General features: G+C 51.5%; 3 protein-coding genes across 15 annotated transcripts in view; 2 read left to right on the top strand and 1 right to left on the bottom strand.

Annotated features, from left to right (window-relative positions):
- The window catches only part of RXRB (retinoid X receptor beta), a 29,415-nt gene extending 26,687 nt beyond the window's left edge, over window positions 1-2,728 (bottom strand). For 4 of the 8 annotated variants that reach the window (XM_053292651.1, XM_053292652.1, XM_053292653.1 and 1 more), the window contains exon 1: window positions 2,359-2,728. In XM_053292651.1, coding sequence (XP_053148626.1) covers window positions 2,359-2,725 — 367 coding nt within the window. In that variant the 5' untranslated portion in view covers window positions 2,726-2,728. The other 4 variants (XM_053292656.1, XM_053292658.1, XM_053292657.1 and 1 more) reach the window with 3 other exon arrangements.
- On the top strand, window positions 2,410-16,470 carry SLC39A7 (solute carrier family 39 member 7). 5 transcript variants are annotated; one of them, XM_053292663.1, is made up of 9 exons: window positions 2,871-2,937; window positions 3,561-3,771; window positions 4,807-5,282; window positions 7,850-8,018; window positions 8,124-8,204; window positions 9,329-9,451; window positions 10,071-10,184; window positions 10,479-10,675; window positions 15,269-16,470. In XM_053292663.1, the coding sequence occupies exons 2-9, from the start codon at window positions 3,741-3,743 to the stop codon at window positions 15,518-15,520; spliced, it is 1,443 nt and encodes a 480-aa protein (XP_053148638.1). In that variant the 5' UTR covers window positions 2,871-2,937; window positions 3,561-3,740; the 3' UTR covers window positions 15,521-16,470. The 5 variants fall into 5 exon arrangements, with proteins under 5 accessions (XP_053148636.1, XP_053148634.1, XP_053148637.1 ...); XM_053292661.1 differs by lacking the exons at window positions 2,871-2,937; window positions 3,561-3,771 and adding an exon at window positions 2,410-2,790 and having other exon boundaries at window positions 10,074-10,184; XM_053292659.1 differs by lacking the exons at window positions 2,871-2,937; window positions 3,561-3,771 and adding an exon at window positions 2,410-2,790.
- A 1,106-nt stretch (window positions 16,471-17,576) lies between these two features.
- Window positions 17,577-23,874, top strand: HSD17B8 (hydroxysteroid 17-beta dehydrogenase 8). Of its 2 annotated transcripts, none has more exons than XR_008317889.1 (9): window positions 17,577-17,700; window positions 18,272-18,462; window positions 20,145-20,261; window positions 20,813-20,908; window positions 21,079-21,164; window positions 22,465-22,549; window positions 22,656-22,744; window positions 23,167-23,241; window positions 23,371-23,874. XR_008317889.1 is itself a non-coding variant. In XM_053303533.1 (9 exons), exons 1-9 carry the CDS (start codon window positions 17,655-17,657, stop codon window positions 23,385-23,387), a joined length of 756 nt encoding a protein of 251 aa, XP_053159508.1. In that variant the 5' UTR covers window positions 17,577-17,654; the 3' UTR covers window positions 23,388-23,874. The 2 variants fall into 2 exon arrangements, 1 of the variants encoding a protein (XP_053159508.1); XM_053303533.1 differs by having other exon boundaries at window positions 22,656-22,698.
- Window positions 23,875-26,861: the final 2,987 nt, after the last annotated feature.

The following is a 26,861-nucleotide window of genomic DNA, read 5'->3' as shown; positions in this document are numbered from 1 at the left end:
TGGGCAGCTCTGGATAACATCCTAGCTGCCACATTTTGCACCAGCTGCAGTTTCCAAATATTCTTCAAGGGCAGCCCCAAGTAGAGTGCATTACAGTAATCCAGCCGTGATGTGACTAAGATGTGGATAACAGTGGCCAGATCTGCCTTCTTGAGAAAGGGACAAAGTTGGTGCACAAGCCGAAGCCGTGCAAAGGCACCCCTGGCCAATGTCTCCATCTGAGCATCCAAGAGCAGAGCTGAGTCCCAAGTTGTGCACTTGCTCTTTCAAGGGGAGTGCAACTCCATCCAGAACCAGCAGTATCGCTTCATCCAAATTGGCTCTCCTACTGACCAACAGTACCTCCGTCTTGCCTGGATTCAATCTAAGTTTGTAAGCCCACATCCAACCCATCACTGCCCCCAGCCCCAGATTCAATGGCCTGACTCAGTATAAGGCGCTTCCCATGTTCCCTTTTCTTGACTATCATACACCAGTCATCTTGTAAACTCAGAAGTCCAACTGAACAGAATACAATAATGTGCTGAAGAGAACATATCCTCATTTCAGAAGATAACCCAGACCACAGCATTCTTCCAACACTTGTAGTTCCTAAAAATAGTGTATGTGGTTCTTTTTCTTTTTCTTTCCATTTCCTTTCAAAATCTGGATATGGCAACAGCACTTTGACCCACAATTCCAGCTGACAGGGTGGCTGCACCCAGCTGAGTGACAGGGCACGTGCTCTGCATACAGAAAGTCCCAGACACCTTTGTGTCTGGGACACAATCCCCGACACCTGCAGTTAAAAGAATAGGAACATAGGAAACAGCCATATACTGAGTCAGACCATTGGTCTATCTAGCTCAGTAGTGTCTTCACAGACTGGCAGCGGCTTCTCCAAGGTTGCAGGCAGGAATCTCTCTCAGCCCTATCTTGGAGAAGCCAGGGAAGGAACTTGAAACCTTCTGCTCTTCTCAGAGTGGCTTCATCCTCTGAGGGGAATATCTTGCAGTTCTCACACATCAAGTCTCCCATTCAGATGCAACCAGGGCAGACCCTGCTTAGCTATGGGGACAAGTCATGCTTGCTATCACAAGACCAGATCTCCTCTCCATAAGCATCTTAGTGAGCAGAGCCAGGAAAGCCCCTCATCCACCTAAGCCCCTACAGACACACAGAGGGAAACAGGCAGGCATCAACAACTGACAAAGCTAGGATTCCCAATCTTCAGTCTTCAGAGGTTGCTAGATTTGTGGCTGGGGGGTAACGGCAGTTGTGGTTCAGCAACATCTGGAGACCCAAGGTTGGGAACCCTTGTGAGAAAGCATAAGGCACCTTCACATGGTGTTTTGATGCACAACAGTCCTTGCTGCATATGCAAATCTCTATCGCTGCCCAAATCAATCAGGGAAGCAGGTTCAAAAGAGAAGACATTACACTCTTCCAGCCCACAAAAGGTGTTCTGTCACAGTCTTGTAGCCTTCCAGAACCCTAGATTGGTTTTGACACAACATGACTCCTCCTTTGGGAAATCAATGCTTTCCATAGCACTCTCAGGACCCCCCATCCTGAGAAGATGACAACAACCCGAACAGCAGCCTTGGCTACCTCCTCTGCTTGCCTAGTACAGCTTATGGTACCTTTTGAGCAGCTGCAGGAGAAGCCAAGCGTGGCAGCATGGGCCACTACAGCCACCCTTCCTAGTGGAGCAGGAAGCAGGTGGGGAGGGAGAGGGACGCTCTACCGACTGGGTTGCTGCCTGTCATCCAGCTGCTTGCAAAGGCCCGGGAGGCCTGTCAGGGATCAAAACAAGAAGAGCAACTTTCTGACAGGCGAGGGGAACCTGCCCCTCTGCCCACGAGCGGCCATGAGGCCCCGATCCCAGCCCACAAATAGGCGCCTCTCTCGCCCCTCCCCCACAGGTCTCGTGGGGGCAGCTCCCCTTTCTCTCGGGCCCCCCACCCCACTTTACCGGCTCCTGCCCGTCCTGAGTCTCCCATGGCTGCGCTGCGTCGAGAGAAGAAGCTGGACGAAGAGGAGCGGGGATGGTGGGCGTGCTCCAGGCCTCAGCCCCGCAGGGCTCTGGAGCCCGGGCCCGCGAAAGCAGCAGCAGCAGCGGCGACGACGGCGGAGGGCCGCCCGCCCACCACCGCCGCCTCGGGCCTGCCTGTGCCCCCCCCACAATGCACCGCGCTCGGGCAGGGCCTGGGCCTCTCGACGGCACCTGGGCTCCCCCCGCCCGCCGCTCTGGCTCCTTACCCAGCATGCACCGCGGCCCTCCGCTTGCTCCCCCACTCGGGCCTTGGCCAGACTACCAGCATGCCCCGCGCGTGCCCAGAAAGGCCAGGGATAGGCGGACGCGCGACCACTACCCACCATGCCCCGCGCACGGTCTCCTCTGCCAGCCTGGGTTGGCCAGCCTCCCACAATGCACCGGGTCAGCAACGGCGGAGGCCGTTGCCCGCCATGCACCGCGGCCGCCGCGTCTCGGACGGGACAGGGTGGGGTTATTTCCCCGCAGGAAACCCGAAGGAGGAGCTGTGGGGTCACAGACGCTTTTGTGGGGTTTGGTTCGTCCGCGACAAAAAGAATGTAGCCTTGAAAGGACACCCGTTGCCCTTAAAAAATATGGCCGAATCGGGCATTTACATGGAGGGGTCCGGAGACTGCCATCTTTTTTAAGGGCAGCCACCCAGCCGCTGCTTTTTCTTCCTGTCTCGAAGGTTGTCATGGTGGCAACCATAACTGTTCAGGGCATGAACCTTCACCAGCACCATTTCGGAGAAGGGCAAGGGGAGTGTCAAAGGGGTAGGGTTTTCGACTGGAATAAAAGGGGGAGTTCCCGCGAGTTTTGGGGCTGGTGGGTGGAGCTTGGATGCCACGTCAGATTTCAGCCGGGCTAACGGATCCAGGAGAAGTGGGTGAGAATTCTGATGCTGGAGCAGAACGGAGGAAGTGGGTACCTGGGGCTTAAAGAACGGGAGTCGGGGGATAGAAAGGTCTCCTGGGGGCCCCCAGAAGCGGAGGGGAGGGTCATAGAAATGCAGGGAGAGAGTAGAAGGGAGGAAGAGCCCCTCAATGGAAGAGGAAGGAAGAATTTTCAATAGGGATTTCCCACAGCGAGTAAAGTAATAGTATTTAAGAGGCAGAAGGGGTCGGCTTTTCAGACCTTTCTCCTTTCTCTATGCCCCAGGAGGTATGGGCAAGCTGTGAGTTATAGAGGCATGGTTCCTGGTGGCAGGGTTGCAGCAGGCAGATGGTGGAGGCGGCGGCGGCATAAAATGCACAGGTTTGCAATGCTTCCAGACCGCTTCTCTCCCCCGGGGGAGAGTCCCCCCCCCACCAAATCCTGGGTACCCTGCCCCCTGCAAAATGGGACCAGCACAGCCAGTGTGAAACCTGTGTTCTAAGCTGGTGTTAATCACTGTTCCCAGTGTGCAGAAGTTTGCTACAGGGGAAAAAATTCAGGCTTTATTTATTTATGTATTTATTTATTTTCTATAAGTGGTGCAGCAGGGAAATGCTTGACTAACAAGCAGAAGGTTGCTGGTTCAAATCCCCACTGGTATGTTTCCCAGACATATATCGGGCAGCAGCAATATAGGAAGATGATGAAAGGCATCACCTCATACTGCATGGGAGGAGGCAATGGTAGACACCTCCTGTATTCTACCAAGAAAACCACAGGGCTCTGTGGATGCCAGGAGTCAAAATCGACTTGATGGCACACTTCACCTTTAAACCGCCCAATCCATCCGATGGTTCAGGATCCAATATATTCCTTGAGAGGTCAGCTTTCCTTTTTTGTAGTGAGCAGTCATCATTTTGCTCCTGATCTCGAATCACTCTTGATTACTCAGCCTTGTTGTACCTGTGAAAGGGGCAGGCAGGTTCCCCAAACTGCTTAACACTGGTAAACTCTGCATTGCATATCACAACTTCTGTGCAAGCAGCAGCAGACCACTGCGGTGGTGTGGAGAAATATGGGGGGGCGGTGTTTCTAGTTAGAGAAGTTCTTCTAAAGTGGGAAGGATCCTAGACATGGGGTAGCACAGAAGGGTTGTGTCTGGGAGAGGCGGCTAAAAAGGTAGATGGTGGCTCTCCAGTTGGCCTCCTGGCCAACTCCTGGCCTCCTGGCCTCCTGGCCAACTCCTGGCCTCCTGGCCTCCTGGCCAACTATGGTAGTTCCTGCTGGTTGCAAAGATTGCTGGATTGGACAGACCTTGGTCTGATCCTTCAAAGTGCCTCTGAGGTTCTTGAGCAAGGCTTGGATTTTCAGGATCGCTTAATGCAGATCACGTAATTCAGAACACAGGAAGCTGCCTTGTATGAGTCCGACCCCTGGCCCATCTGACTCAGCTTTGTCTACAGTACAACAACTAGCAGCAGCTCTGCTGGGTCTCAGGCAGGGAAGAGTCTTTCCTAGCCCTGCCTGGAGATGCTGCTACCAGGGATTGAGCCTGGGACACCTTCTGCATGCAAAGAGGGACTGTACTGCTGAACTGTGCCTCAGTGGCTGAGAAATTGTAAATATACAATTCTGGCTTCATAAATTTTAAACATCTTAGTAAAAACTAAGCAATGCAAATCTGAAGGTAGTCCATGACTGCTGTAAAGGAATAGGGGTAGCCTGATAAAAAGGGGGGTAAAGGGCTTCTGGAGAGCATGGAGTGGAGGAGAACGTTAGTGCAGTCCAGTGCGGCTCACCCATTACTGGTGAGATGTATAAAAAGGGTTTCTCCATGGCCATAGACACAGCGAGGAGGGCTGACTAGAGCAGCCACACCTGCGTTGTAGCCTACTGATGCTCCTTTTCCCTGACAGCAACTACAATGACTGCCGGCAGGCGGCTGTGCAGAGCCAGACTCCGTGATGTGCTCATCATTTTGATGGTCTGTATGATGCAGATGTGGATGGTTTCCTCACAAGGTTTTCACGGCCATGGACATTCTCATGAGGACTTGCACCACGGCCACAGCCACGCTGACCACGGCCACACACATGAGCATATTTGGCATGGCCATGGTCACGCTCATGAGGACCATCATCATGAACACAGCCATGCTCACCATGACTTCCACCACGGGCACGAAGATTTGCATCATGGGCACAGTCACGGGCATGAGGATCCACATCACGGGCACAGCCACTCCCATTTCCATGAGGATTCCCACCAAGGTCTTCATGGCCATTCGCACCAGGACCATGCCAGTGGTCCCAACCAGGCCAAATCTTTACACACGCATGAGAAGGTGTCCCTGAGAAGAGAGAAACTGGAGCCCGTGCAGCTGTGGTCATACGTGAGTGCCTGAGTATGGGATTCTGGCTCTATGTGGGGCTGTCAGTGGGCACCATCCAAAATCTCATACAAAGCCCCATTCATTTCACTGGGCTTTGTACAAGAAACTTTCCCGTGAGTTGGGTTCTTTCTTGGCTCCATAAACTAGGTGTTTTTGGAGACACCTATTTGCAGGGGAGACACCTACCAGTTGCAGGGGAATAACAGCAGGAGAGAGGGCATCGTGCCCTCAACTCCTGCCTGTAGGCTTCCAGCAGCATTTGGTGAGCCACTGTGTGAAACAGGATGCTGGACTAGATGGGCTTCCTTGGGCCCGATCCAGCAGGGCTGTTCTTAAGTTCTTATGGGGCATTGTGTGAGAGAGAGCAAGGCATCAAGTCACTGTTGTGTTACCTCTGCAATTCCTTTCCAAAGCGATGCAAAGGGAGAGTCTGCTCAGTCTATGCATGGCCTCTTTCTTGTGCATCAGCCACATCTGTCTGTCAGAAAACATTCCATGTTTTCCCCAAAGTTGAGGAAATCAGTTTCTTTCCAGAAGGCATGTTAAAATAACATAGGAAGCTGCTGCCTCATACAGAATCAGACCCTTGGTCCATCTAACTCAGTATTGTCTACACCAGGCCTGCTCAACCTTGCCCCCCCCCCAGTTGTTTGGACTACAACTCCCATAATCCCCAACTACAGTGGCCAACAGCCAGGGATTATGGGAGTTGTAGGCCAATATCTGCAGGAGGGCCGAAGTTGGGCAGGCCTGGTCTACACTGATTGGCAGTGGCTTCTCCAAGGTTTCCAGGCAGGAGTCTCTCCCAGCCCTACCTGGAGATTCTGCCAGGAACTGAAGTTGGGATCTCCTTTTATTTAACATATAATCATATTTATTAAAGGTGTGTTTTTGTTCTTTACAAATACAGTATGTAAATAACAAATATTAGTACATCAACAATACAACACACTTGCAAACATCCTGCCTGAGAGATTTATGTTGAGTGTTGAAAAATTAAAGCTTGTCAAAAAACAACAATAATAATTTGTGGGGTGGGGGAGAAGAGAAGTGTTATAAGATTTTTGTGAGCTGCCCAGAGAACAATTTGTTATGTGGTGCCTAACAAAGTGTATTATTGTTAAGATCAGTTTGTAATTTTTCTGTGAGTACATCATTCCAAAAGCTCTTATGAAAGTTGGGAGGAGAGGGACTCATCCAAATGCAAACCAAGGTGAACCCTGTTTAGCAAAGGAGACAATTCATGTTCAGTACCACAAGACCACAACCGGCTTGGGGCTATCTTTTTAACGAAAGGCGGTATAAAAATGCAAAAATAAATAAATAAAAATAAAGACCAGCTCTCCATCCTTAGATCTATGCTGGTTTCCGACCGGGCAAGTGTTAAACAGTGATGAAGGTGTTGCTGTTTCCCGTCCACGTTTGATCACCGAGCAGTCCTTTGCAATAGGACTTATTTGGGGCACTGAATCAAGGGCCCATCAAGCCCAGTGTGGGCAGCAGCTGCCCAGGGTCCTGGGCAGTGTTCCCTCTAACAGGGATTCCCAGATGTCGTTGACTACAACTCCCAGAATCCCCAGCTGCAATACCCTTTGCTCGGGGATTATGTGAGTTGTAGTCAACAACATCTGGGAATCCCTGTTAGAGAGAATACTGGTCTAGGGCAAGAAGTAGAGGCCCCCCTTTCCCAGACCTGATGCCCTTCTTGAGCTGGAGATGTTGGCTGGGACCTTCTGCCTGCCAAGCAAGTGCTCCCCAGATAGTCCTCCATGGTCCCAGGCAAAGAGAGGCCCCATTTCCAACCTTTCTTCCTGAGAATTGAACTGGAGATGAACCTGGGGCCTTCTGCCTGCAAAGCAGGTGCTCTCCCACGGAGTGGGGCCCTTGGTCTGTGACTTGACATCTGTCAGGGGAGGGTGCTGTAGCTCTGGGGTGGCGCAGAAGGTCCCAGCTTCAGTCTGGCAGCAACTCCAGGTCAGGCTGGGAAAGGGGCCCCTCTCTGTCCGACCCCAGAGCGCCACTGCCTGCCAGGGAACACCATCCTGAACTAGCCAGATTCAGGAGCCGACTTGGGAGGAGACCGTTTTGCATCTTCCTCCTCGGTTGGTGAGGTGACTTGCTGCTTTGATAGGTGCAGAACTCAGGCTGAGGAGGGCTGACTTCCATGTCCTGGCTAGAGAAGGAGAGGTGAGTCAAGCTGACCCGGGTTCAGGGTTTGACAAATCCCAGGCACCAGGGAGCCGTGGCCCCTAGACTAGGATATTCAGAGATCCTTAATCAAATCTCACTTGTCCCAAGCAGCCCTGTTTCTGTTTTAAATTGCCTGTAAAGGGGATAAAGAGAAGCCTGTATAACCTCCCCGCTCCACTATATAAGTCTGGTAATTCAGTCAAGTGTCCATTGTCCAGCTCCTAAATTGTTGGACTGGCTCCTAGATCCACAGAACACTTGTCTGGGTCTTGCCTGGGTCTATTTGGGGTCTGTGAAAAGGCCCCCAGCCTTTGCCTATGGGGGAGCAGCTGCTGCTGGTGTCACTCCTCACCCCACCCTCTGCGCCTTGCCCACAGGCCATCGGGGCCACGCTCCTTATCAGCGCTGCCCCCTACTTCATCCTCTTCCTGATTCCCGTGGAGTCGAACACCTCCCAGCACCAGGCCCTGCTCAAACTGCTGCTCAGCTTTGCCTCGGGGGGCCTCCTGGGGGATGCCTTCCTGCACCTCATTCCTCATGCGCTGGGTAAGTGGCACCCCACCCTGTTGCCGGTTTGGGGCTGGCTCGCTGGAGGGGGAAAGGCTTCCCTGCCACACCTCACCCATTGCTCCCTCCCCTTCTCTCCCTCAGAGCCTCACTCCCATCACGCAGATGGAGCCGGACACGTGCATTCCCACGGGAAGCCGGCTGGCCATGGACACTCTCACCAGGGTAAGGCGCACGGGTCAGTTTTTGTCCTCTTCCTCCAAAGCGCTTAGGGCAATGAGAGCCTAGGAGACTGCCTTCTACTGAGTCAGACCCTTGGCCCATCTAGCTCAGTATTGTCTACACTGACTGGCAGCAGCTTCTCCAAGGTTTCAAGTATGGCTCCCTCCCTGCTTTCTGTTTTCAAAACAAATCTGTGAGGTTGGCTTATCCAGAGACAGGTTTGCCCGAAGGAAGCTTCCCCATGAGCTTCATGGCAAAGTGGCAGGGAGGCCCACAGGTGCATGGGGAGCAGGCAGGGGTGCACTTCTGCTGGCAGGCTGAGCTTCCAAGGCTTGAGGTAAGCAGCAGGATTTCTCCCTTGTGCCCGCAGAGCGCTGCTCGGCTGCAGAGAGCAGACCCCACCCCTCCCCAAATATGAGGCCTGGCTTTGTGCTGTCCAAGGGATTTGGACCCAGGTCTTCCCAGTGGGAGAACTCCAGTGATGGCATCTTCACCACGCTGATTCTGGAATAGTTGGCTGGCGGGGGTGGTGGGGGTAGGGAGAGGCTCCCATTGAGGCAGGGGGTTGCCTGGGGAACAGGAAGACTGGCTGGGCCATAGAGAGAGGGAGTACAGAGGGCACTGGGCCAGGGTCCTAAAGATGGGAGAGGAGCTGGGCCGGGAAAGACACGCATTGCGCGCCTGGAGGTGCATCCTGGACGGTGACTGACAGGTGGGAGCATGGTGCATGGCCCTGTAGGGTTATGGTGGGGGCGGGACCCCAAGGCCCCCAGCCAGCGGTCCATCGCACGAGAGAGGCTGGAGAGACTCAACCAGGAGGTAGGGCAGGGGCAGGCAACCTTTGCTCTCCTGCTGCTGTTGAATTGCAATGCCAATGAATTGTGGCTTGGCGTGATGAGCATTATAGTTCAACAGCAGCTGGAGAGAGAAGGTTGCCTACCCTGGTAGGCATGGATGTTTTGAGGGGCCAGGGATGGAGGCCCAAGGAGTGGTTTTATTCCAGTCCCAATTGTGAGAGGGGGCTTGGTGGGCAGGAGGCTGGGGAGCAAGGCTGTGACCCAATTGCCTTGCCAGCTCTGATACATGCTCTCTCTCTCTCCTTCTCCCCTGCTCCTTGCCTGGTCCAGGTCCTGAGCACCAGCATATGATGTCAGTCGGCCTCTGGGTTCTCGGTGGCATTGTGGCATTCCTGGTGGTCGAGAAGTTTGTCCGACACGTCAAAGGAGGCCATGGACATGGGCACAGTCACGGTGGGTGGGGCATGGGTCCTTGACAGAACCGACCTGGTTCTTTCTCCAAGTTCTCTGTGCCACAGTGGGGGAAGTGGGAGTTGTGCAGGATGTAGGCAGAGAGCATCTCAAGAACTCTGTGCTCTAGCTCCTCGGAATCTGCAGCCAGAAGACCCCAGGTTCTGAGATCAAAATCCATTTCCCAAATCGAGATGCAGTTTTCTAGTCCCATTAGCCAGTATGGAATTTTGTGGGGATGTGGGAAGGAGGCTGCCTTTGTGGAGGGAAACGGTGGTGGCACCCCAGAGGCAAATGGAATTTGGGAGGGGGCATTCAATATTGGTGGAGCAGGATAACCGCTTCCTCCCAGCCAACACTTCCTCCACAGTTAGGACTCTTCTCTTATAGCACTAAGGACTAGCATCTTGCTTTTCTCCTTTAAAAGAAAGAGACAGTTTTGGAGACCATAAGGAAGCCTCCTTGGGACTCTGTCGGATGTGTAGTTCTGGCCTGGCTTGTATCTGTGGTGGGTCTGAGGAGTGGACAACCCTCCTTGGGGGCGGAGGACCAGTGGCCAGCAATCTGGTTCCATTTGAGTGCTCTCTTCTGTCCCTCCCCCTCCCTCTCCTCGCTCCCTCAGCAGTCCCTGCAGCTGCCAAAGCCAAGTGCAGTGACGATGAGGAAGAGAAAGAGCCCACCCAAAGGTCCTCGGAGAAAGCTGCCCCCAAGAGGAAGGAGAAGACGCCAGAGTCTGGTAAGTTGGTGGGCCTCTGGACCAGGGCTCCGGAGGCAGTTGGGTTGTTGGGGCCACCTCTTGGACCCATTAGTTGGAGGGGCTCAGGCCCAATGTACCCCTTAACAGAGAATCCCAGCTGCTGTTGACTACAACTCGGAGTTTCTAAATACACTTCAGCTGAAATCCTAAGCTGCAGTGGTCTTTGACTGGGGATGCTGGGAGTTGTAGTCCACAACAGCTGGGATTCTATGTTACAGGGAACACTGCTCAGGCCCCCAACTCAGCTTCTCTTCTCCATCCCTCCTCCCACAGCCATGCGTGTCGCAGGGTACCTAAACCTGGCCGCTGACTTTGCCCACAACTTCACGGACGGCTTGGCACTGGGGGCCTCGTTCTTGGCGGGCAGCACTGTGGGGGCCGTCACCACCCTGACTGTGCTGCTGCACGAAGTCCCCCACGAGGTGGGCGACTTTGCAATCCTCGTGCAATCCGGCTGCAGCAAGAGGAAGGTAACGAAGGGGGCTGGTCTTCCTCGGGGGGGGGGGGGGGGGCTTTGTTTATCTGGGTACCCAGCCCCGCCTGAAGCCCTGGGGCATGTCACCTTTTTATCCCACCCTTCTTCCAAAAAGCCCAAGGATGACTAGAAGGTTCCTGCCACGACTTTTATCCTCACAACTCCTCTATGAAGTAGGTTAGCATGAAAGGCAGTAACTAGCCCAGGGGGCATCATGAGTCTCCCTAGTCGTAGCCCAACATTTGAGGAGGAGAGTTGGTCTCACAGTAGTGAGCATGAATGGCTGTCCAAGCTAAGCAGGGTCTGCCCTGGTTCCCATTTGAATAGGTGACTAATTGTGAGCGCTGTCTGCTGTCAGATACCTTAGGGGATGCGACTGAAGCTCAGTGGCAGAGCATCTGCTTTGAATGCTTCAGAAGGTCCCAGGTTCAATCCCTGGCAGCTTCTCCAGGTAGGACTGGGAGAAACGCCTGCCTGAAACCCGGGAGAGCTGCTGCCAGTCAGAGCAGACAAGACTGAGCTAGATGGACCAGTGGTCTGACTCCGTATAAGGCAGCTTCCTATATAACCATACTGGTTGGTGGTGGTTGTTTTTTTTGGAGGGGCGGAGTGTTATTAAATGTTTCAAGCAGTACACACAGATGACAATTACAACAGTATAATTTCCAAAAGAAAGATGGTATAATTCCCCTGTTATTTCCTGCTCCCCATCCCAAAGAAACATAGAAAGTTGCCTCCTGCTGAGTCAGACCCTTGGTCTATCTAGCTCACTGCTGTCACTGACTAGCAGCAGCTCTCCAAGCTTTCAGGCAGGGGCCCCTCCCAGCCCTCCTGGGAAAAGCTGCCAGGAATTGAAACCCGAACTTTCTGCATGCAAAGCAGATGCGGCCCCATCCGACACAGTGCCACACAGACGTGTCCCTGGCTCTAGCCCCTCGGCACCTGCACACGGCCATTCCAACCTAGGTGGTAGTCAGGTTACAGAGAGGCTCAAGAACTCTTCCCAAACCCAATAGCCCATGACTGGCAGGTCATTAGCTTTCCAACTTTAGAGCGTTTGATCCCTTAGTCCAGGGGTTTTCAACCTTGAGTCCTCAGATGTTGTTGGACTACAACTCCCATCATCCACAGCAACAATGGCCTTTGCCGTTACAGTCCAGCAACAATTGGGTGTGGGGAGCCAAGGTGTGGAACCCCTGCCGTAGCCACTTCCAAAGCTCTATCACTCTGCCCTCTGATCTTTGGATGTCCAACAGACCAAGCTGCATGGCCAGGTATAGGAACATGGCAGCGTAGGAAGGTGTCTTATATCCTTGGTCCATCTATCTCAGGACTGTCTCCCTGACTGGCAGTAGCTCTTCCAAGGTTTCAGGCAGGAGTCTTTACATAAGAACAGCCCTGCTGGATCAGGCCCAAGGCCCATCTAGTCCAGCATCCTGTTTCTCACAGTGGCCCACCAGAGATCTCCAAGAAGCCCACAGGCAAGGGGTGAGGGCATGCCCTCTCTCCTGCTGTTGCTCCCCTGCAACTGGTATTTGGAGGCATCCTGCCTCTGAGGCTGGAGGTGGCCTATAGCCATCATACTACTGGTAGTAGCCTTTGAGAGGCCTGTCCTCCATGAATCTATCTAAGCCCTTCTTAAAGCCACCCAGGCTGGTGGTGGTCACTACATCTTGTGGCAGATAATTCCATAGGTTAATTATGCTTTGTGTGGAAAAAAAAGTACTTCCTTTTGTCAGTCCTAAAGTTTGTGGCAATCAGTTTAATGGGAGGACTCCTGATTCTAGTGTTATGCAATTGGGGGGGGCATTCTCTCCACGCCATGCATAATTTTATGGACCCCTCTCATGTTGTCTTTTTTTCTAAACTAAAAAGCCCCAGGTGTTGTAGCCTTGCCTTGTAAGAAAGGTGCTCCAGGCCTCTGCTCATCTTGGTTGCCCTCTTCTGCACCTTCTCCAGTTCTATACTGTCCTTTCTGAGGTATGGTGACCAGTACAGTACACAGTACTCCAAATGTGGTTGCACCATGGATTTGTATAAGAGCATGATGATAGTAGCACTTTTACTTTCAGTCCCCTTCCTAGTGCTTCCAGTCATGGAATTGGCCTTTTTCACAGCTGCCGCACGTTGTCAACACTTTCAACAAGCTGTCCACCTCAACCTCAACACCACTCTCCTGGTCAGTCACTGACAGCTCAGACCCCATCACTGTATATGTGAAGTTGGGTTTTTTTGCCCCAATAGGCATCACTTTACACTTGCTAACATTGAACTGCATTTGCCAGTTTGTTGTCCACTCCCCCAGTTTGGAGAGACCCTTTTGGAGTCACTCAGTCTGTTTTGGATTTCATTACCCTAAAGCAGGGTTTCTTAACCTTGGGCCCCCAGATGTTGTTGGACTACAACTCCCATCATCCCCAGACATGGCCTTTGTGGCTGAGGGTGATGGGAGTTGTAGTCCAACATCATCTGGGGGCCCAAGGTTAAGAAACCCTGCCCTGAAGAGTTTAGTGTCATCTGCAAATATAGCCACTTCACTGGTTACCCCAACTTCTAGATCATTTATCAATACATTAAAGAGCACTGGTTCCAGTCAGGTCCTTGGGGGACCCCACTTGTTACTACTACTACCACCATGCATATTTATATACTGCTCTGCAACAAAATTCTCAAAGCAGTTTTGAGAATTTGGAGCTGTTGTTACTTCCCTGCATTTAGAGAACTGTCCTTTTATACCTACCCTCTATTTCCTGTCCCTCAATCCTGTTTCCTGTTACCAATCCACACACAAACCCGTCCCCTTTTCCCATGACCGCTTTCCCAGCTCTACCTGGAGATGTTGCCAGGGAGTGAACCTAGGACCACCTGCATGAAAGCAGATGCTCTTCCATTGAACTATTCCCCTTACGGGGAGTGGGGTATACCCCCTAAGGGGAATATCTAACAACAAGTATTTTCCAGCCCGTTAATTTAACGGGCGCTAGTCTCTGCCCTCAACCGCCGCCTCCTCCCGCCCGGGCCCACCGCCTGCCTCGGCCGGGGCCGGCGCCATCCAGGGCCGCCGCCGGCCTCCCCGCCCGGGCCAGGCCCCCCGCCAACTCAGGCCCCCCGCCAACTCAGGCCTCCCTTACTCTCCCCGCGGCCGGTCCAGTTCCGCGGCCGCCGCCTCTGCCCTTCCCGGTCCCCGCTTCTCCTGCTCCTGGTCCGGGAGCCAACATGGCCGCCCGTGTTCCTGCGGCCGTATCTTTCTCGGGTGTTCTGGGCATGCGCTCTGCGCATGCCCAGAACGGCCAAGAAAGACACGGGCAGGGACATGGGCGGACACTTTAGCTCTTTATTATAGAGGATGCTCACATGTAGTCACCCATCTGAATGCAAACCAAGGCAGACCCTGCTTAGGTAATTGGGCTCTGATGCTCGCCAACGCAAGACCAGCTCCTCACCACACTGGCTTGAATGCAGAAGAAGTACATGGACTCCAGTGAATTCAGAGCTGAATGATTGCGCAGTGCCCCCAGAGTGGACTCCTCCTGATGCAGGCTCATTGCATGGCGAGCTGGGGTCCAAGGAGCATGTGGCTTCTGCTGTGTCAGGCTGAGCCCTGCACCCAGGGGAGACTTGCACCAGAGGGCAGAGCAGTGGAGCCCCTTGTTGGGGTGTCAGCAGCAGCGGAGAATCCCGCTCCTCCCATTTGTCTGGCTCAGTCTCTCGACCAGATCAGCCTCTTCTCTCGCCTGCTTGGAAGTCCTTCCTGTAGCACAGTGGTTCCCAACCTGGGTTCCTCCAGATGTTGCTGAACTATAATGCCCAGCGTCCCCAGCCACAATAAATTGTAGCTGGCGATGATGGGAGTTGTAGTTCAGCAACACCTGGAGGAACCCAAGTTGGGAACCATTGCTGTAGCACATAAGCCGCCTGCAGAAGCTTCTTGTCCCAGGCTGGCTTCAGTAGACATGAGACTACGGTTGGCTCGTCAGTAGGTTTGAGCCAAGGAAAAATTGAAACCATGCATAGAGCAGGGGTTTGAAACAGCAGCCCTCCTGCAGATGCTGGCCCACAACTCCCATCATCCCTGACTACTGGCCATTGATCCTGGGAATGATGGGAGTTGTAGGCCCACAACAGCTGGGGGGCCACAGTTTGAGACCATGGAGAACATGGCTCAGTGGCGACTAGTCATGATGGCTATAGGCTATCTCCAGGCTCAAAGGAAGGATGCCTCTGACTCCCACTTGCAGGAGAGGGAGCATGCCTTCATCTCCTGGTTGTGAGCTTTCCAGAGACAGCTGATGGGCCACTGTGGGAATCAGGATGCTGGGTTAGATAAGCTTTGGGCCTGGTCCAGCAGGACTGTTCTTACCCGACAAGGCACCTCTTATGTTCTTTTAGACAAACTCATAGTGGACTGATCTCTCTGTGGCTGATAGGTGCAATCACTTAGAATGGAGCTTCCAGGGACAGAGGCAGTCTACACCTGAATACAAAATTCTGGGGACAAACAATGGGAGTGTGTCCTGTTGCCTTCCAGCAAGAAATCGCAGCTGGTGCCCACCATGTCTGATTCTGCCTTTCTTTGTCCCCATCCCAGGCAATGAAGCTGCAGCTGGTGACAGCCCTGGGGGCGCTGGCAGGCACAGTTTGCTCCCTGTTGGCCGAGGGTGTGGGAGAGGCGGCCACCGCCTGGATCCTCCCCTTCACCGCCGGAGGCTTCATCTACGTGGCCACCGTCTCAGTGATCCCGGAGCTCCTGCGGGATTCAGGGCCCGTCCAGTCCCTGCTTGAGGTGCTGGGCCTCGTGGCTGGTGTGGCTATGATGGTCTTCATCGCCCAGTACGAGTAGGGCAGGAGGACTATGATGGTTTGGGAAGTAAAGGGGATAGCCGCAACCATTCCTTCCCAGGAGAGAACACAGGCATTCGTGGCTCCTGCCTCCCTTGGCTTTGGCCTGCTGACAAGCAGAGAGTAGAACCCAAGAGCCCCACTACCCAGCCCCACCTCTGCTCCCCTAACCTGCCTTTGCCCTGAGAATTCAGACCTCTGCCCCAGTTACTGACCAGGAGGTGCTGTGCAGAGCACTCTCTTAGGTCTCCAAAGGGCTGACTCCTTGGCTCAAGGTGGAGATGGTGGGACTGGGGCTTCATCTTGGGGTCATGTGGAGGGTGAGAGCCCACCCGAGCCCTCTTGCGTGTGGTTGGGGGGTGGGAGCTTCCTTTCTTATTTATCCTGACCCCCAGGTTACTGTAGGGGATAGAAGAAAAGAATTTACAAGGGACCACAAAATAGAAGCAGCAGCCCAGGTGAATGTTGGTGTAGGTGGGTGGAAATCAGGATTCAGGGCGCAGTGGGTGAGGGTGATGGGATGTGGGTTGGTGTTTGGGGACGAATGGATTTAGTTGCTGGTATCCAAACATGGGGGTGCTCTAGAACCCTCCAACGCAGACCGCAAGTGTCGTGAGCTCCAGAGGGCAATGGTGAAGCCCCCCTCTTCCTCTGTCCTCCCCCCACCCCCGAAAATAGCCAAAGGGCACCAGAGATGAGAACTCTGCGCGTGTGCACTTTTGCTGCTGTATGTAGTGCCACTCCCTGTCCAGACCACGCTTTTCCTTAGGAGGGGGTTTCCACTGCTGGAGGTTGCTAGGGATTCTGGTTTATACTCTGGGGAGAGTTTCTGTGTACACATTTCGTATTTTCTTGTTTTTGCATTTTTGTAGGGTCAAGGGACATTCTCTGGGGCAATGATTGTAATGGGTGTGTCTGTAATTAAAAAAATAAAGAATTCCATGCTGAAAAGTCCAGTTTGTTGTTCCTGTGCCGTACAGCAGGGGGTGCAGGACTCCAAAACAAGAACCCAAGTGTCCTGGCTCTGAACACCGCTAGACTACCCTACCTGTTGGGGCCACCTTTTCCCCAACATCTGGGATAATTTGGCTGGCCAACTCTCAGTGAATGTGCTTATCTCTTGGCGTGCACTCCAGCTAATTCATGATCAGTCCAGACTTGTGGAAGAAAAGGATTCAACCCAAGTGAAGACCTGGGCAGGATGGTGGGAATGGATACTCCAGAGTAAACCAACCCAGCTGCAAAGGGTGCCCCTGCTCTTTTGAACATTGAAGCCCCTGTGGTCAGTTCAGTGCTTGCGATGGCCCCAGCTGCGTCATTGTGTCTGTTTCTCTGGTAGCCTGACAAACGTGGGTTGAGAGGTGCTGCTTTACTGAGCAGGGCAGTGTTTATGCAGCACCTGTTGAATTTCTGCCTCTCAGGCTTCAAAAGCCTAGATCCTTGTTGGCAGGGAGCAGGGATGCCTGCAAAAGCCTTGATCGATCCTTGTTGGCAGGCTGGAGTGCCACCAGGCTACAAACAAGTCCAGACACACTGCGGTGGAGAGGGGAGAGGTGGGTTTAAACCCCTTCCCTCACCCCGTGCAGGAGATGCCTGGGCAGCCCGGTTGCTTCCCAGCACATCTCTGTGTTCCTCTCCTCCCCACCAAGATGCCCAAACACGACCCTGATACTCTCTCTCTGTGTGTGTGTCCCTTGGCAGCAGATTGCTCAAAGAAAGCACTCCGAATCCAGACGCCCTGCAAGGCAGCCTAGTGGAGCGGCATCTCCCGCTCTCTCCATTTCTCAATCTCAGCCTTCAGATTCACCTAAGGAGGAAGATCCCTATAAGACTGCCCAGCTCGGTGACCGGCAGAAATTCAAGAGGTTCCAGTTTTGCCTTGCTGGAAGAAGCCACACACGTGGCATGCCTGTTAAATTTGGAAGAGCTTGGGAGGGACCCCAGAGAACTCTGGAGTCCTAATTTTCCTCGAAGCCAGCCACACTGACTGTGTATGGAGCCCAGGGCCATAGAGAGGAGAGCCCAGAGGGGCCTGCCTTGTCCTGCCGGGTGTCTATTGTCTCGTGCTCTGAGCTTCCGGGGGAGGGGCTTCCTCAACTCTACTCGTCTGTTCCTGTGTTTTGCCCCACAAAATCATGGCTGGCCCTCTGAGACTGCAGGGGGCTTTAGCGCTAGTCACAGGTGCTTGGAGGTGGGGAGCCGCGGAGCAATGGGCTGAGGGTGCGGAAGACCCCGTGTGTGGGGGGGGTGCTCCCTGCCGGCTGCTGGGGAGCCCCAAGTATGTGAAAGGCCAGGCACTGGAGTGGGGAGGGGGAATCCTGGCTGGGAGGGAGGCAGAGGCAGAGGCTGCCTCATCCCCCACCCCGCAGGCCTCCCTTGACCTCTACAACTCTCTAAGAGGCAGTGATTCAACAGGTGGCGCTTTCACCAAGCATGGCGATGGAGCAACTGGGTGGAACGTTCAGCTGTTGGATTTCTGCCCCCCACCCCGAGGTTTTGTTGGCTGTATTTTCTGCCCGAGTGTTTTGAGTATTTCACAAATGCATGGCAGGCAGGCAGGCCGGCCAGCAGGTGTGACTTTTGCTGGTGTGGAGCTGCTGACTTGATCTGCTGGGCGTCTGCCTGTTGTGCTGCTGTTGAACACAGGAAGAGCAAAGGGAGCTTTGGTTGAAACATGTCCTGGGGAAGAGAGCAAGGGGATCCTCTTTCCTCCCCTTCCTCATGGAGTCTGGTCTTGGGGTGTCTTCTGCAGGGGGTGGCAGCGGCATTGGGCGTGCCATCTGCATCCGTCTGGCCCGGGAAGGAGCACTGGTGGCCATAGCAGACTGCGATGAAGCAGGGGCGGCCAAGACGCTGAAGGAGCTCCAGGCAGGGGACCACGGGGCCCTGCCTGTCGATGTCGGATGTGCCAAGAGCGTCAGTGACCTCATGACCCATATCCAGGTGGTGCTTAGCAAGCATTAGTGCTCCCTCTGTATGTGTGTGTGTGTGAAGTGCATGCTAGTTTCTGGGCTATGGAAGGGGTCTTCAAGGGCCGGTTTTGTTTTCCCCAACTAGGAGCTGTGTACCACTGTGTGACAGGCCTGTGAAAGCTCTTTGCCAGGTATTATTGTGCCCGTCACATCTAACCTTTTGGGCTTCTGCTGTCCAGAAAAAACTCCCAAAATAAATACTTTAAAACAGTTGTTTAAGTTAAATAGCTACAGTTGCCTTCACGGTACAGTTACTTTTTAAATGAGAGAATGTGCTATGATTCTGCATTAAATGTATCTAAACCAGTTAAAATGTTTGAACTGGTTACTGTACCACTTTAAAAAAAAAACTTTTATTTTTTACCTTGACACATACAATGAGATCTCATCATTCATGCAATGACAGAAGAAAAACTTCTCTACTTGAAATAGATTTTTAGTAATAAAGAACTTCCCTCTCTGCATTTAACTGTCACTGTTTTCTGGAATATCGTCTGCGAGGTTGAGAGGTCCATTTTTGGGTGCCACCAGTTCATCTGGTGGTAACTTGGGATCAAGACTTCTCAGTAGCTGCCCCTAATTTGTGGAATGTATTCCTTGTGAGTATAAGAGATTTCTCATCCCTGGAGGCCTTCAAGAGAGCCATAAAGACCCACCTTTTCATCTTGGCCTTTAATAATATTTAAATGGTTTTAAATGAGGTTTATATTAGTTTCAAACTGTTTTAATAATATTTTATGTTAATATTCTAAATGTGTTTTTGTTGTGAACCACCCTGAGCCATTTTTGGATGGGCAGTATATAAATGAAATGAAATAAATTCGCTATTAAAATGATCAACATCACAAAGAGTATATATGGTTAAGTGAAGAGAATTATGGGAATGGTCTTTGCTCTCTGCTACAAAATCCCAATGTGATTTCCATCTTGTGTAGTACAAGTTATCTTAGTTGTGTGTGTTGCAGCACTTCTTAAAGTTAATATCTGAACCAGAGAGTTAAAAGTACTGATGAACCAAAATGGAACCCAGATGTTCAACTATGAAGATGGAAGGTGTTCTTCAGTGTTCGCATAACCTGCTCTTTCTGAAATAGTCAAATATGAGACCAGCTTGCAATAGCTCAGAGTGGGTCTGTGGCCTGATCAAAGAGATCTTGGTTCATTAAGTGTGTGTGTGTGAGAGAGAGAGCGAGTGAGCTGAGAAGCTGATAGATTAAACAATTACAAAGTTGCATGTGAATCAACAATCATTTCAAAGGGAAGGGAAAACACTCATTTTTTTCTTCTAAAATGAAGCATGCCCATGGTGTCAGAGTCCCATCTAGGGAGAAGCATTACTGCTTCTCAAAGGAGGTATACTTCTTTCAAGATGGCTTTTGCCATCTGCAGGCTTATCAGTACTTGAATTAAAACAATCTAAAATCTGCTAACCAATTAATAGGGAGGCCTTTCTAGCTGATAAAATTGTTTTAATCAATCAGTTGACTCGAAGTGACCTCTTTGTACAAGTCGGCAAAAATGCAGCATTCCTGCTGCTGTTTCAATAGCAACTCTGAGCTCATTCCTGAATCTTCCTGCTACCGGTCAAGTTCAGTATGTGGAGGTCTTAGAGGGGAGGCAGACCTGACGCTTCTCTTTCCTTCCCTCCCCCAGGATCGCTTTTCCCGCCCTGCCAATGTCTGCGTCAATTGTGCCGGGATCACAATGGATGAATTCCTACTCAAGCAGACAGAGGAGGCGTTTGATGCTGTTCTCAGAGTGAACCTGAAGGTACCAGGCTTGGGGAGAGTTCCACTTGCCCTTCTCCACCTCCTCCAGTTGTAGGAACATAGGAAACCAACTTATGCTGAGTCAGACCCTTGGTACTTCTAGCTCAGTATGATCTACACTGACTGGCAGCAGCTCTCCAAGTTTTCTGGCAGGGGTCTCTCCCTGGCCTACCTGGAGATGCTGCCAGGGCTTGAACCCGACACCTTCTGTGTGCAAAGCAGATGCTCTATCACTGAGCTACAGCCACATTGCCTTAGAGGAATATCTTACAGTGCTCACATGTAGTCACTCTTTCACATCCAGACCAAGGTGGACCCTGCTTAGCAAAGGGGGCAATTCATGCTCGCTACTGTAAGACTAGCTACTTTAAGTGGCGCAGCAGGGAATTGAGGAGATGGCAATGGGAAACCCCTCCTGTATTCTACCAAAAAAACTCCACAGGGCTCTGTGGGCACTAGAAGTCAAAATCGATTCAACTGTACAACTTTACCTTTCCTCTAAGACCAGCTTCCTCCCCAGGCAGCTCCTTAATCTCCTCTCCTTCTTTGCAGGGGACGTTCCTGGTGACGCAGGCCGTGGCGCGGGCGCTGGTGGCATGCGGGGCCTCCGGGGGCTCCATCATCAACGTGGGCAGCATTGTGGGGAAGGTGCAGTGACCACCCCCAACACCTCCCTCCCTGTCACCTGCCCGTTGTCTCCTGGCAGCTTTGCCCATTGTAGCCTCTCCTCTTTCCACCCCAACCACCAGCCAGGTCTTGGAGCTCTCTGAGCTGCTGCTCTGCCTCTCCCACACCAGCTTCTCTTCTTCCCTGGCCAGGTGGGGAACCTGGGACAGGTGAATTATGCTGCTTCCAAGGCTGGGGTGGAGGCTCTCTCCAAGACGGTGGCCAAGGAACTGGCCAGGTAAGCCCTATGATGGGTGGGGTGGGGGAGAGCTTGTGGGGTTACATCCCATATGCACTGCTTTGTGAGGGTTGGCGTGGCCTCACAGCTAAGCGACTGAGCTGCAGCTTGGGAAATCCCTGGTTCTAGGTGGCCTTAGGCAAGCCACTCCCAGGCACAGCCTCCAATAAAGCGAATAATAATATGGGCCTACCTTGAAGGATTGTTGTGATGACTTTTCAAGCCATCGAAGCCGGTAATCACCATATCTTGTGGCAGATAATTCCATAGCTTGATTGTGCATTGTGTGAAAAAGTACTTCCTATGGTCAGCCCTAAACTTCCTGGCCATCAGTTTCATGGAATAACCCCTGGTTCTCATATTGTGAGAGAAGGAGAAGAACTTCTCTCCCTCCGCTCTCTCCACACCATACATGATTTTATAGACCTCTATCATGTCTCCCCGCAGTTGTCTTTTTTCTAAACTAAAAAGCCCCAGGTGTTGTAGCCTTGCCTCATAAGGAAGGTGCTCTAGGCCCCTGACCATCTTGGTTGCCCTCTTCTGCACCTTTCCCAGTTCTACAATGCCCTTTTTGAGATGTGGTGACCAAAACTGTACACGGTACTCCATAAGAACAGCCCTGCTGGATCAGGCCCGGCACCCTGTTTCACACTGTGGCCCACCACATGCCTCTTGAGACACCCACAGACAAGAGGGGAGGGCACACTCTCTCTCCTGCAGTTGCAACTAGTATTTAGAGGCATTGTGCCACCAGACTAGTAGCCGTTGATAGATCTGTCCTCTCTGAATTTGTCCAAGCTAGTAGATGCGGCCATACCATAATTGCCAACAGCCTGCCTCTCCTGCTGCAGGAAAGGAAACATTTTCTCAACATGGAGATGCACTAACACGGACAGGCAGCCTACTCTGTTGGATTCTGGCTTGTTACGCAGCTGCAAATGGCCATGCAAGGACACTTTTTGTGGTTTTGTTTTGTTTTTACACCAGCCAGTGTGGTGTAGTGGTTAGAGTGCTGGACTAGGACCGGGAAGACCTGAGTTCAAATTCCCATACAGCCATGATACTTGCTGGGTGACTCTGGGCCAGTCACTTCTCTCTCAGCTTAACCTACTTCACAGGGTTGTTGTGAGGAGAAACTTAAGTATGTAGTACACCGCTCTGGGCTCCTTGGAGGAAGAGCGGGATATAAAATGTAAAATAATTGTTTTTAAAAAGACACTGTTGGAGGCAGAAAGGTCCAAACATGTATGTCTCCTGTCTGCCCCCACGCTCACTGACTCTCTCGCTTGCTGCACTGCAGGTACAACATCCGTTGCAACACGGTCCTGCCAGGATTCATCCGCTCCCCCATGACGGACAAAGTGCCCCAGAAAGTGCTAGACAAGGTCTGTGTCTTTTCTGCTTTGGCTGTCTTTTTTGGGGGGTGAGTTTTTTTTCCCCCTTCTGGTGACCCCACCACCTCACATGGACTTTCTCTTGCTCCTTTTCCAGTTTGCATCCATGGTACCCCTGGGGAGGCTCGGAGAACCCGAAGGTCAGATATCTACACAGCACGGGAGCCTCAGGGAGGGAAGGCAGGAGTAAGGGCCTTGCTGATTAAAAAAAAAAAACTAACTTGAGCTGTGGGGTGACACTGAAGCTGTGAGAGTGTGGTGGTGGGGGGACTCATCTTGCAGTATCAAGCATTAATTGGCTGCTTTGCTAAGCAGAGTCTGCCTTGGCTTGCATTTGGTTGGGTGACTAATGTGAGCGCTGTGAGATGGTCCCTTTACAGGAGAGCTGCTGTCAGTACTGAGCTCAGATTTGGTATAAGATAGCTTCTTATGTTCCTGTGGGATACCTGCATTCTCTAGGTGACAGTACCTTGGAGAAGAGCAGCATATATCTTGAGTTTTGGTGGTGGGTTGTTTTTTTTGGCCAGGGAAGATTGTTTGACTCTTGGGTGGGGGGCGGGGCGGAGATGAGATGGCAGAGAGCAGAGACTAACTCTTTCTCTCCCCAGATGTTGCTGATGTTTGTGCTTTCCTGGCCTCTAATGAGAGCCAGTACATTACTGGAGCGAGTGTGGAGGTCACAGGTAAGCTGGAGGCTAGGAACCCTCATCATCAGTGCAATTTGGATGAGGGAGTAGGGGCTGTATTGCAGAGCAAGATGCTTCCTGTGGGTCTCACTCTGAGGTCTTCCTTCCTTCCTCTCTCCTCTCAAGGGGGCCTCTTCGTCTGACACCTCCATCTCCCCACCTCTGGAGACACTACAAGGAGCCTCCTGGGTTAACACTCCCTGACCCCCTCCCCGCAAGGAAGGACCTGGGGACCCTTCTGGGGAGTCACTGCACTTTGTGGACAACTTGAATCCTTGGCTGATGCTTTTTCATTGCAAGGGGGAAGGAGGGGCTAGAGGCAAGATGCCTGGGCCCTCTGACGAGAGAGGGATGTCTTTACAAAGAATGGTGCCAGAATTAAGCCACTTGCAATCCAGATCTTCACCTCCAAGGGAGGACTGTAGATTTCTGACCCCTAACGGATTTGGGGGCATGCAATAACTATGCCTGTGAACTGACGCTTGAATGTTTGAGTTGATCACCATTCTGCCTTCTAAATGATTGATCAATTAATGAATTACTGTGATACTAATTTGTATTTGAACATTCAGGGTAAGAGACCTGAAAACTTAATAAACAGAAGCTGGTCACTTTTGGTCAGGTGGGAAAGTCCTATCTTCTCTTCCTGTTTCCACTCTGGGTTACAGTTAAGGCTCCAAAGTGAATCAGGCTGCCTCTAAAGCAGGGGGTTCCCAACCTGTGCAGTCCTCCGGATGTTGCAGGACTACAACTCCCATCACCCCCAGCTACAATTTGTGTCTGGTGATGTTGGGAGTTGTACTCTAGATGTTGCTGAACCACCCACAGACTGGGAATCAGCAACAAGCCTTCTTTGTTTTTAGAGCTCATCCGTGCATGTCGTGCTTACAAAGTTTAGGTGGGCAGTTCCCTGCCTTCACAGTGTGGCATACAGGAGGGAGACGGAAGCGGCGTTTCCATCGGTGTGTATTTTGGGCTCTCTTCCAGTGGGATCTAGGTTGGGGGCCAATGGCTGGGAAGCCCTGCCCTATATAGTCCATGAGCCAGGCCCACAAATTCTGACCATGGGCAGCATCTCGGGGGACGAATACTCATAGTGGCAACATCAGCCCCTCTAGAGAGGGAAAACAGGTGACAACATGGTTTCACTTACAGCTTTTGGGGTGCAATCACCCCTTTATCCCTCCCTCCAAACGATTAGGGTAAAATTGCAGTCACTTTTTTACAGAGCAAAGGGTTAGGGTATCAATGAAAAAATTGTTTTATTGGTTTTTTAAAATTTATTTGATTTCTATACCGCCCTTCCAAAAATGGCTCAGGGTGGTTTACACAGAGAAATAACAAACAAATAAGATGGATCCCTGTCCCCAAAGGGCTCACAATCTAAAAAGAAACATAAGATAAACACCAGCAACAGCCCCTGGAGGTACTGTGCTGGGGGTGGGTAGCGCCAGTTACTCTCCCCCTGCTCAATAAAGAGAATCACCACGTTAAAAGGTGCCTCTTTGCCAAGTTAGCAGGGGTTGTTGTATTCCCTCCATGGAGTCCTCTTTGGAGGTCATGCCTGCCAGTTCCTTGAACAGCATTGATGAAAACGTAGTAGTTTTTGTGTTTCTAAAAGTTCTTAGAACACCATTGCAAACTTGGCCACTGCAGGCCCAACGATCAGGACAATAAAGCTTGAGAGCATGCTGAAAGTCTTGCAGTGCTATCCTGTCTTTTTCACCTCTAGGGGTGTAGACCTTGTCAAAAATCACAATGAGTATTTGTCCACGCAGATGGTATCGACCAGCCCAGCTGGTTCATATACTGTTAGGATACTGACAAAAATAATGAAGCTAGTTGAAGGAGAAGCTGAAGCCTACGAAGCCAGAGGAAGAGGCACCACTGTGACTTCGAGACCATCTTTCCCCAGGGAAAGAGCCTTTGCTTTGCTGCAGATGCACCCAGTGGCCAGACAAGGCGGTGAGCTGTTTCTCCACATTGGCAGGAGGTGTGGATGTCACAGTCGCATCAAGAAAATGCAGAGTTCATTGCTTGGTGCAGTTCCACAAGGCTTAATACAGTCTCCAATGCTCTTTGACATCTGTATGAAACTGCTGGGAGATAACAGGAGATTTGGTGCAGGGTGTTACCAATATGATGATGACACCCACATCTATTTCTCCCTATCAGCTTCACCAGGAAATGGCCTAACTTCTCTAAATGCCTGCCTGGAAGTAGTAATGGGCTGGATGAGGGATTACAACTCTGAAGTTGAATCTAGATAAGGTGGAGATACTGATTGGGGGTGGGGGTTCAAGATCAGAGAAATGGTTTAGATCTGCCTGTTCTGGATGGAGTTATACTCCCCTCTGAGAGATTAGGTACCAAGTTTGGGAGTGCTTCTGGATCTAAAACTCCTCTGGTTTTGCAGGTTGAGGTGGTAGCCAGGAGTGCTTTTTGTCAGCTTTGGCTGATAATGTCAGCTACACCCATTTTTGGAGGCAAATGACTTTAACAGTAGTACATATTATTATTATTTTTACATTTATATCCCGCTCTTCCTCCAAGGAGCCCAAAGCGGTGTTCTACATACTTGAGTTTCTTTCACAACAACCCTGTGAAGTAGGTTAGGCTGAGAGAGAAGTGACTGGCCCAGAGTCACCCAGCAAGTCTCATGGCTGAATGGGGATTTGAACTCGGGTCTCCCTGGTCCTAGTCCAGCACTCTAACCACTACACCACGCTGGCTCTCTTACCATATGCTGGTAACTTCCAGGCTTGACTACTGGAATGTACTCTACGTGGGGCTGCCTTTGTGTGTAGTCTAGAAACTAACTGATACTGATTGCAGCAGCCAGGTTGGTCTCTGGGACAACTCAAGAGGGACCATATAACACCAATTTTGAAAGAATTGAAGTGGCTGCCAAGATGTTTCTGAACAAAATACAAAGTGCTGGTTATTACCTATGAAGCCCTGAACGGCTTAGGTCCAGGGTACTTCAGAGAGCACCTCCTTTGCCACACATCCTGCCACCTGTTAAGATCAGTTGGAGAAGTCGGGTTACAGTTGCCGCCAGCTCATCTGGTGGTAACTCGGGGCTGGGCCTTCTCTGCGGCTGCCCTGGTGCTTTGGAATGCACTCCCTGTCAAAACAAGAGCTTCTCCATCTCAGACCCTTAAGACACACCTGTTTTCTCTGGCTTTTAGTTAACTAATTTTAAACTGTTTGTTTTACTGTGTACAAGCTTTAATCTTGATGCTTGGTTTGCATCTTATATCATATTGTAATTTCGATTATGTACACTGTCTAGAGAGATCAGGGGATATCCTAATAAACTGATCTTCCCACCAGAAGCCTGCCAACATACCATGGCTGCCCCCTGCAGCCGCAAGTGGCTTATGCCAGCAAGATCTGCATTCTGTGAGCTTCGTTTCTGTTACGCCAAGAATGGCCTCTGAGCTAAAAATGTTTCAAACAAATGTTGGGAATGTGGACACTGTGAAGGAACTTTTTTTCATATGTGGTGGTCATGTAGGAAGGCAAAGGCCTTTTGGGAAGTGATATATAATGAGTTAAAGAAATTTTTTAAAATGACTTTTCCTAAGAGACCAGAATCCTTCCTGCTGGGAATA

Source organism: Hemicordylus capensis, chromosome 2 (assembly GCF_027244095.1).
Source record: "Hemicordylus capensis ecotype Gifberg chromosome 2, rHemCap1.1.pri, whole genome shotgun sequence".
NCBI lineage: Eukaryota > Metazoa > Chordata > Lepidosauria > Squamata > Cordylidae > Hemicordylus > Hemicordylus capensis.
Note: the sequence above shows the minus strand (reverse complement) of the source record. Positions and strands in the feature narration are given on the sequence as shown.

Bases quoted from the DNA above. Each gene is read 5' to 3' on its own strand.
- SLC39A7 (XM_053292659.1), top strand. From the start codon at position 2,712: ATGGTGGCAACCATAACTGTTCAGGGCATGAACCTTCACCAGCACCAT. The intron at 8,205-9,328 runs GTAAGGCGCACG...TGCCTGGTCCAG, and splicing joins CCATGGACACTCTCACCAGG to GTCCTGAGCACCAGCATATG. The intron at 9,452-10,070 runs GTGGGTGGGGCA...TCGCTCCCTCAG, and splicing joins TGGACATGGGCACAGTCACG to CAGTCCCTGCAGCTGCCAAA.
- HSD17B8 (XM_053303533.1), top strand. From the start codon at position 17,655: ATGGCTGGCCCTCTGAGACTGCAGGGGGCTTTAGCGCTAGTCACAG. The intron at 20,262-20,812 runs GTACCAGGCTTG...CCTTCTTTGCAG, and splicing joins TTCTCAGAGTGAACCTGAAG to GGGACGTTCCTGGTGACGCA. The intron at 21,165-22,464 runs GTAAGCCCTATG...GCTGCACTGCAG, and splicing joins GTGGCCAAGGAACTGGCCAG to GTACAACATCCGTTGCAACA.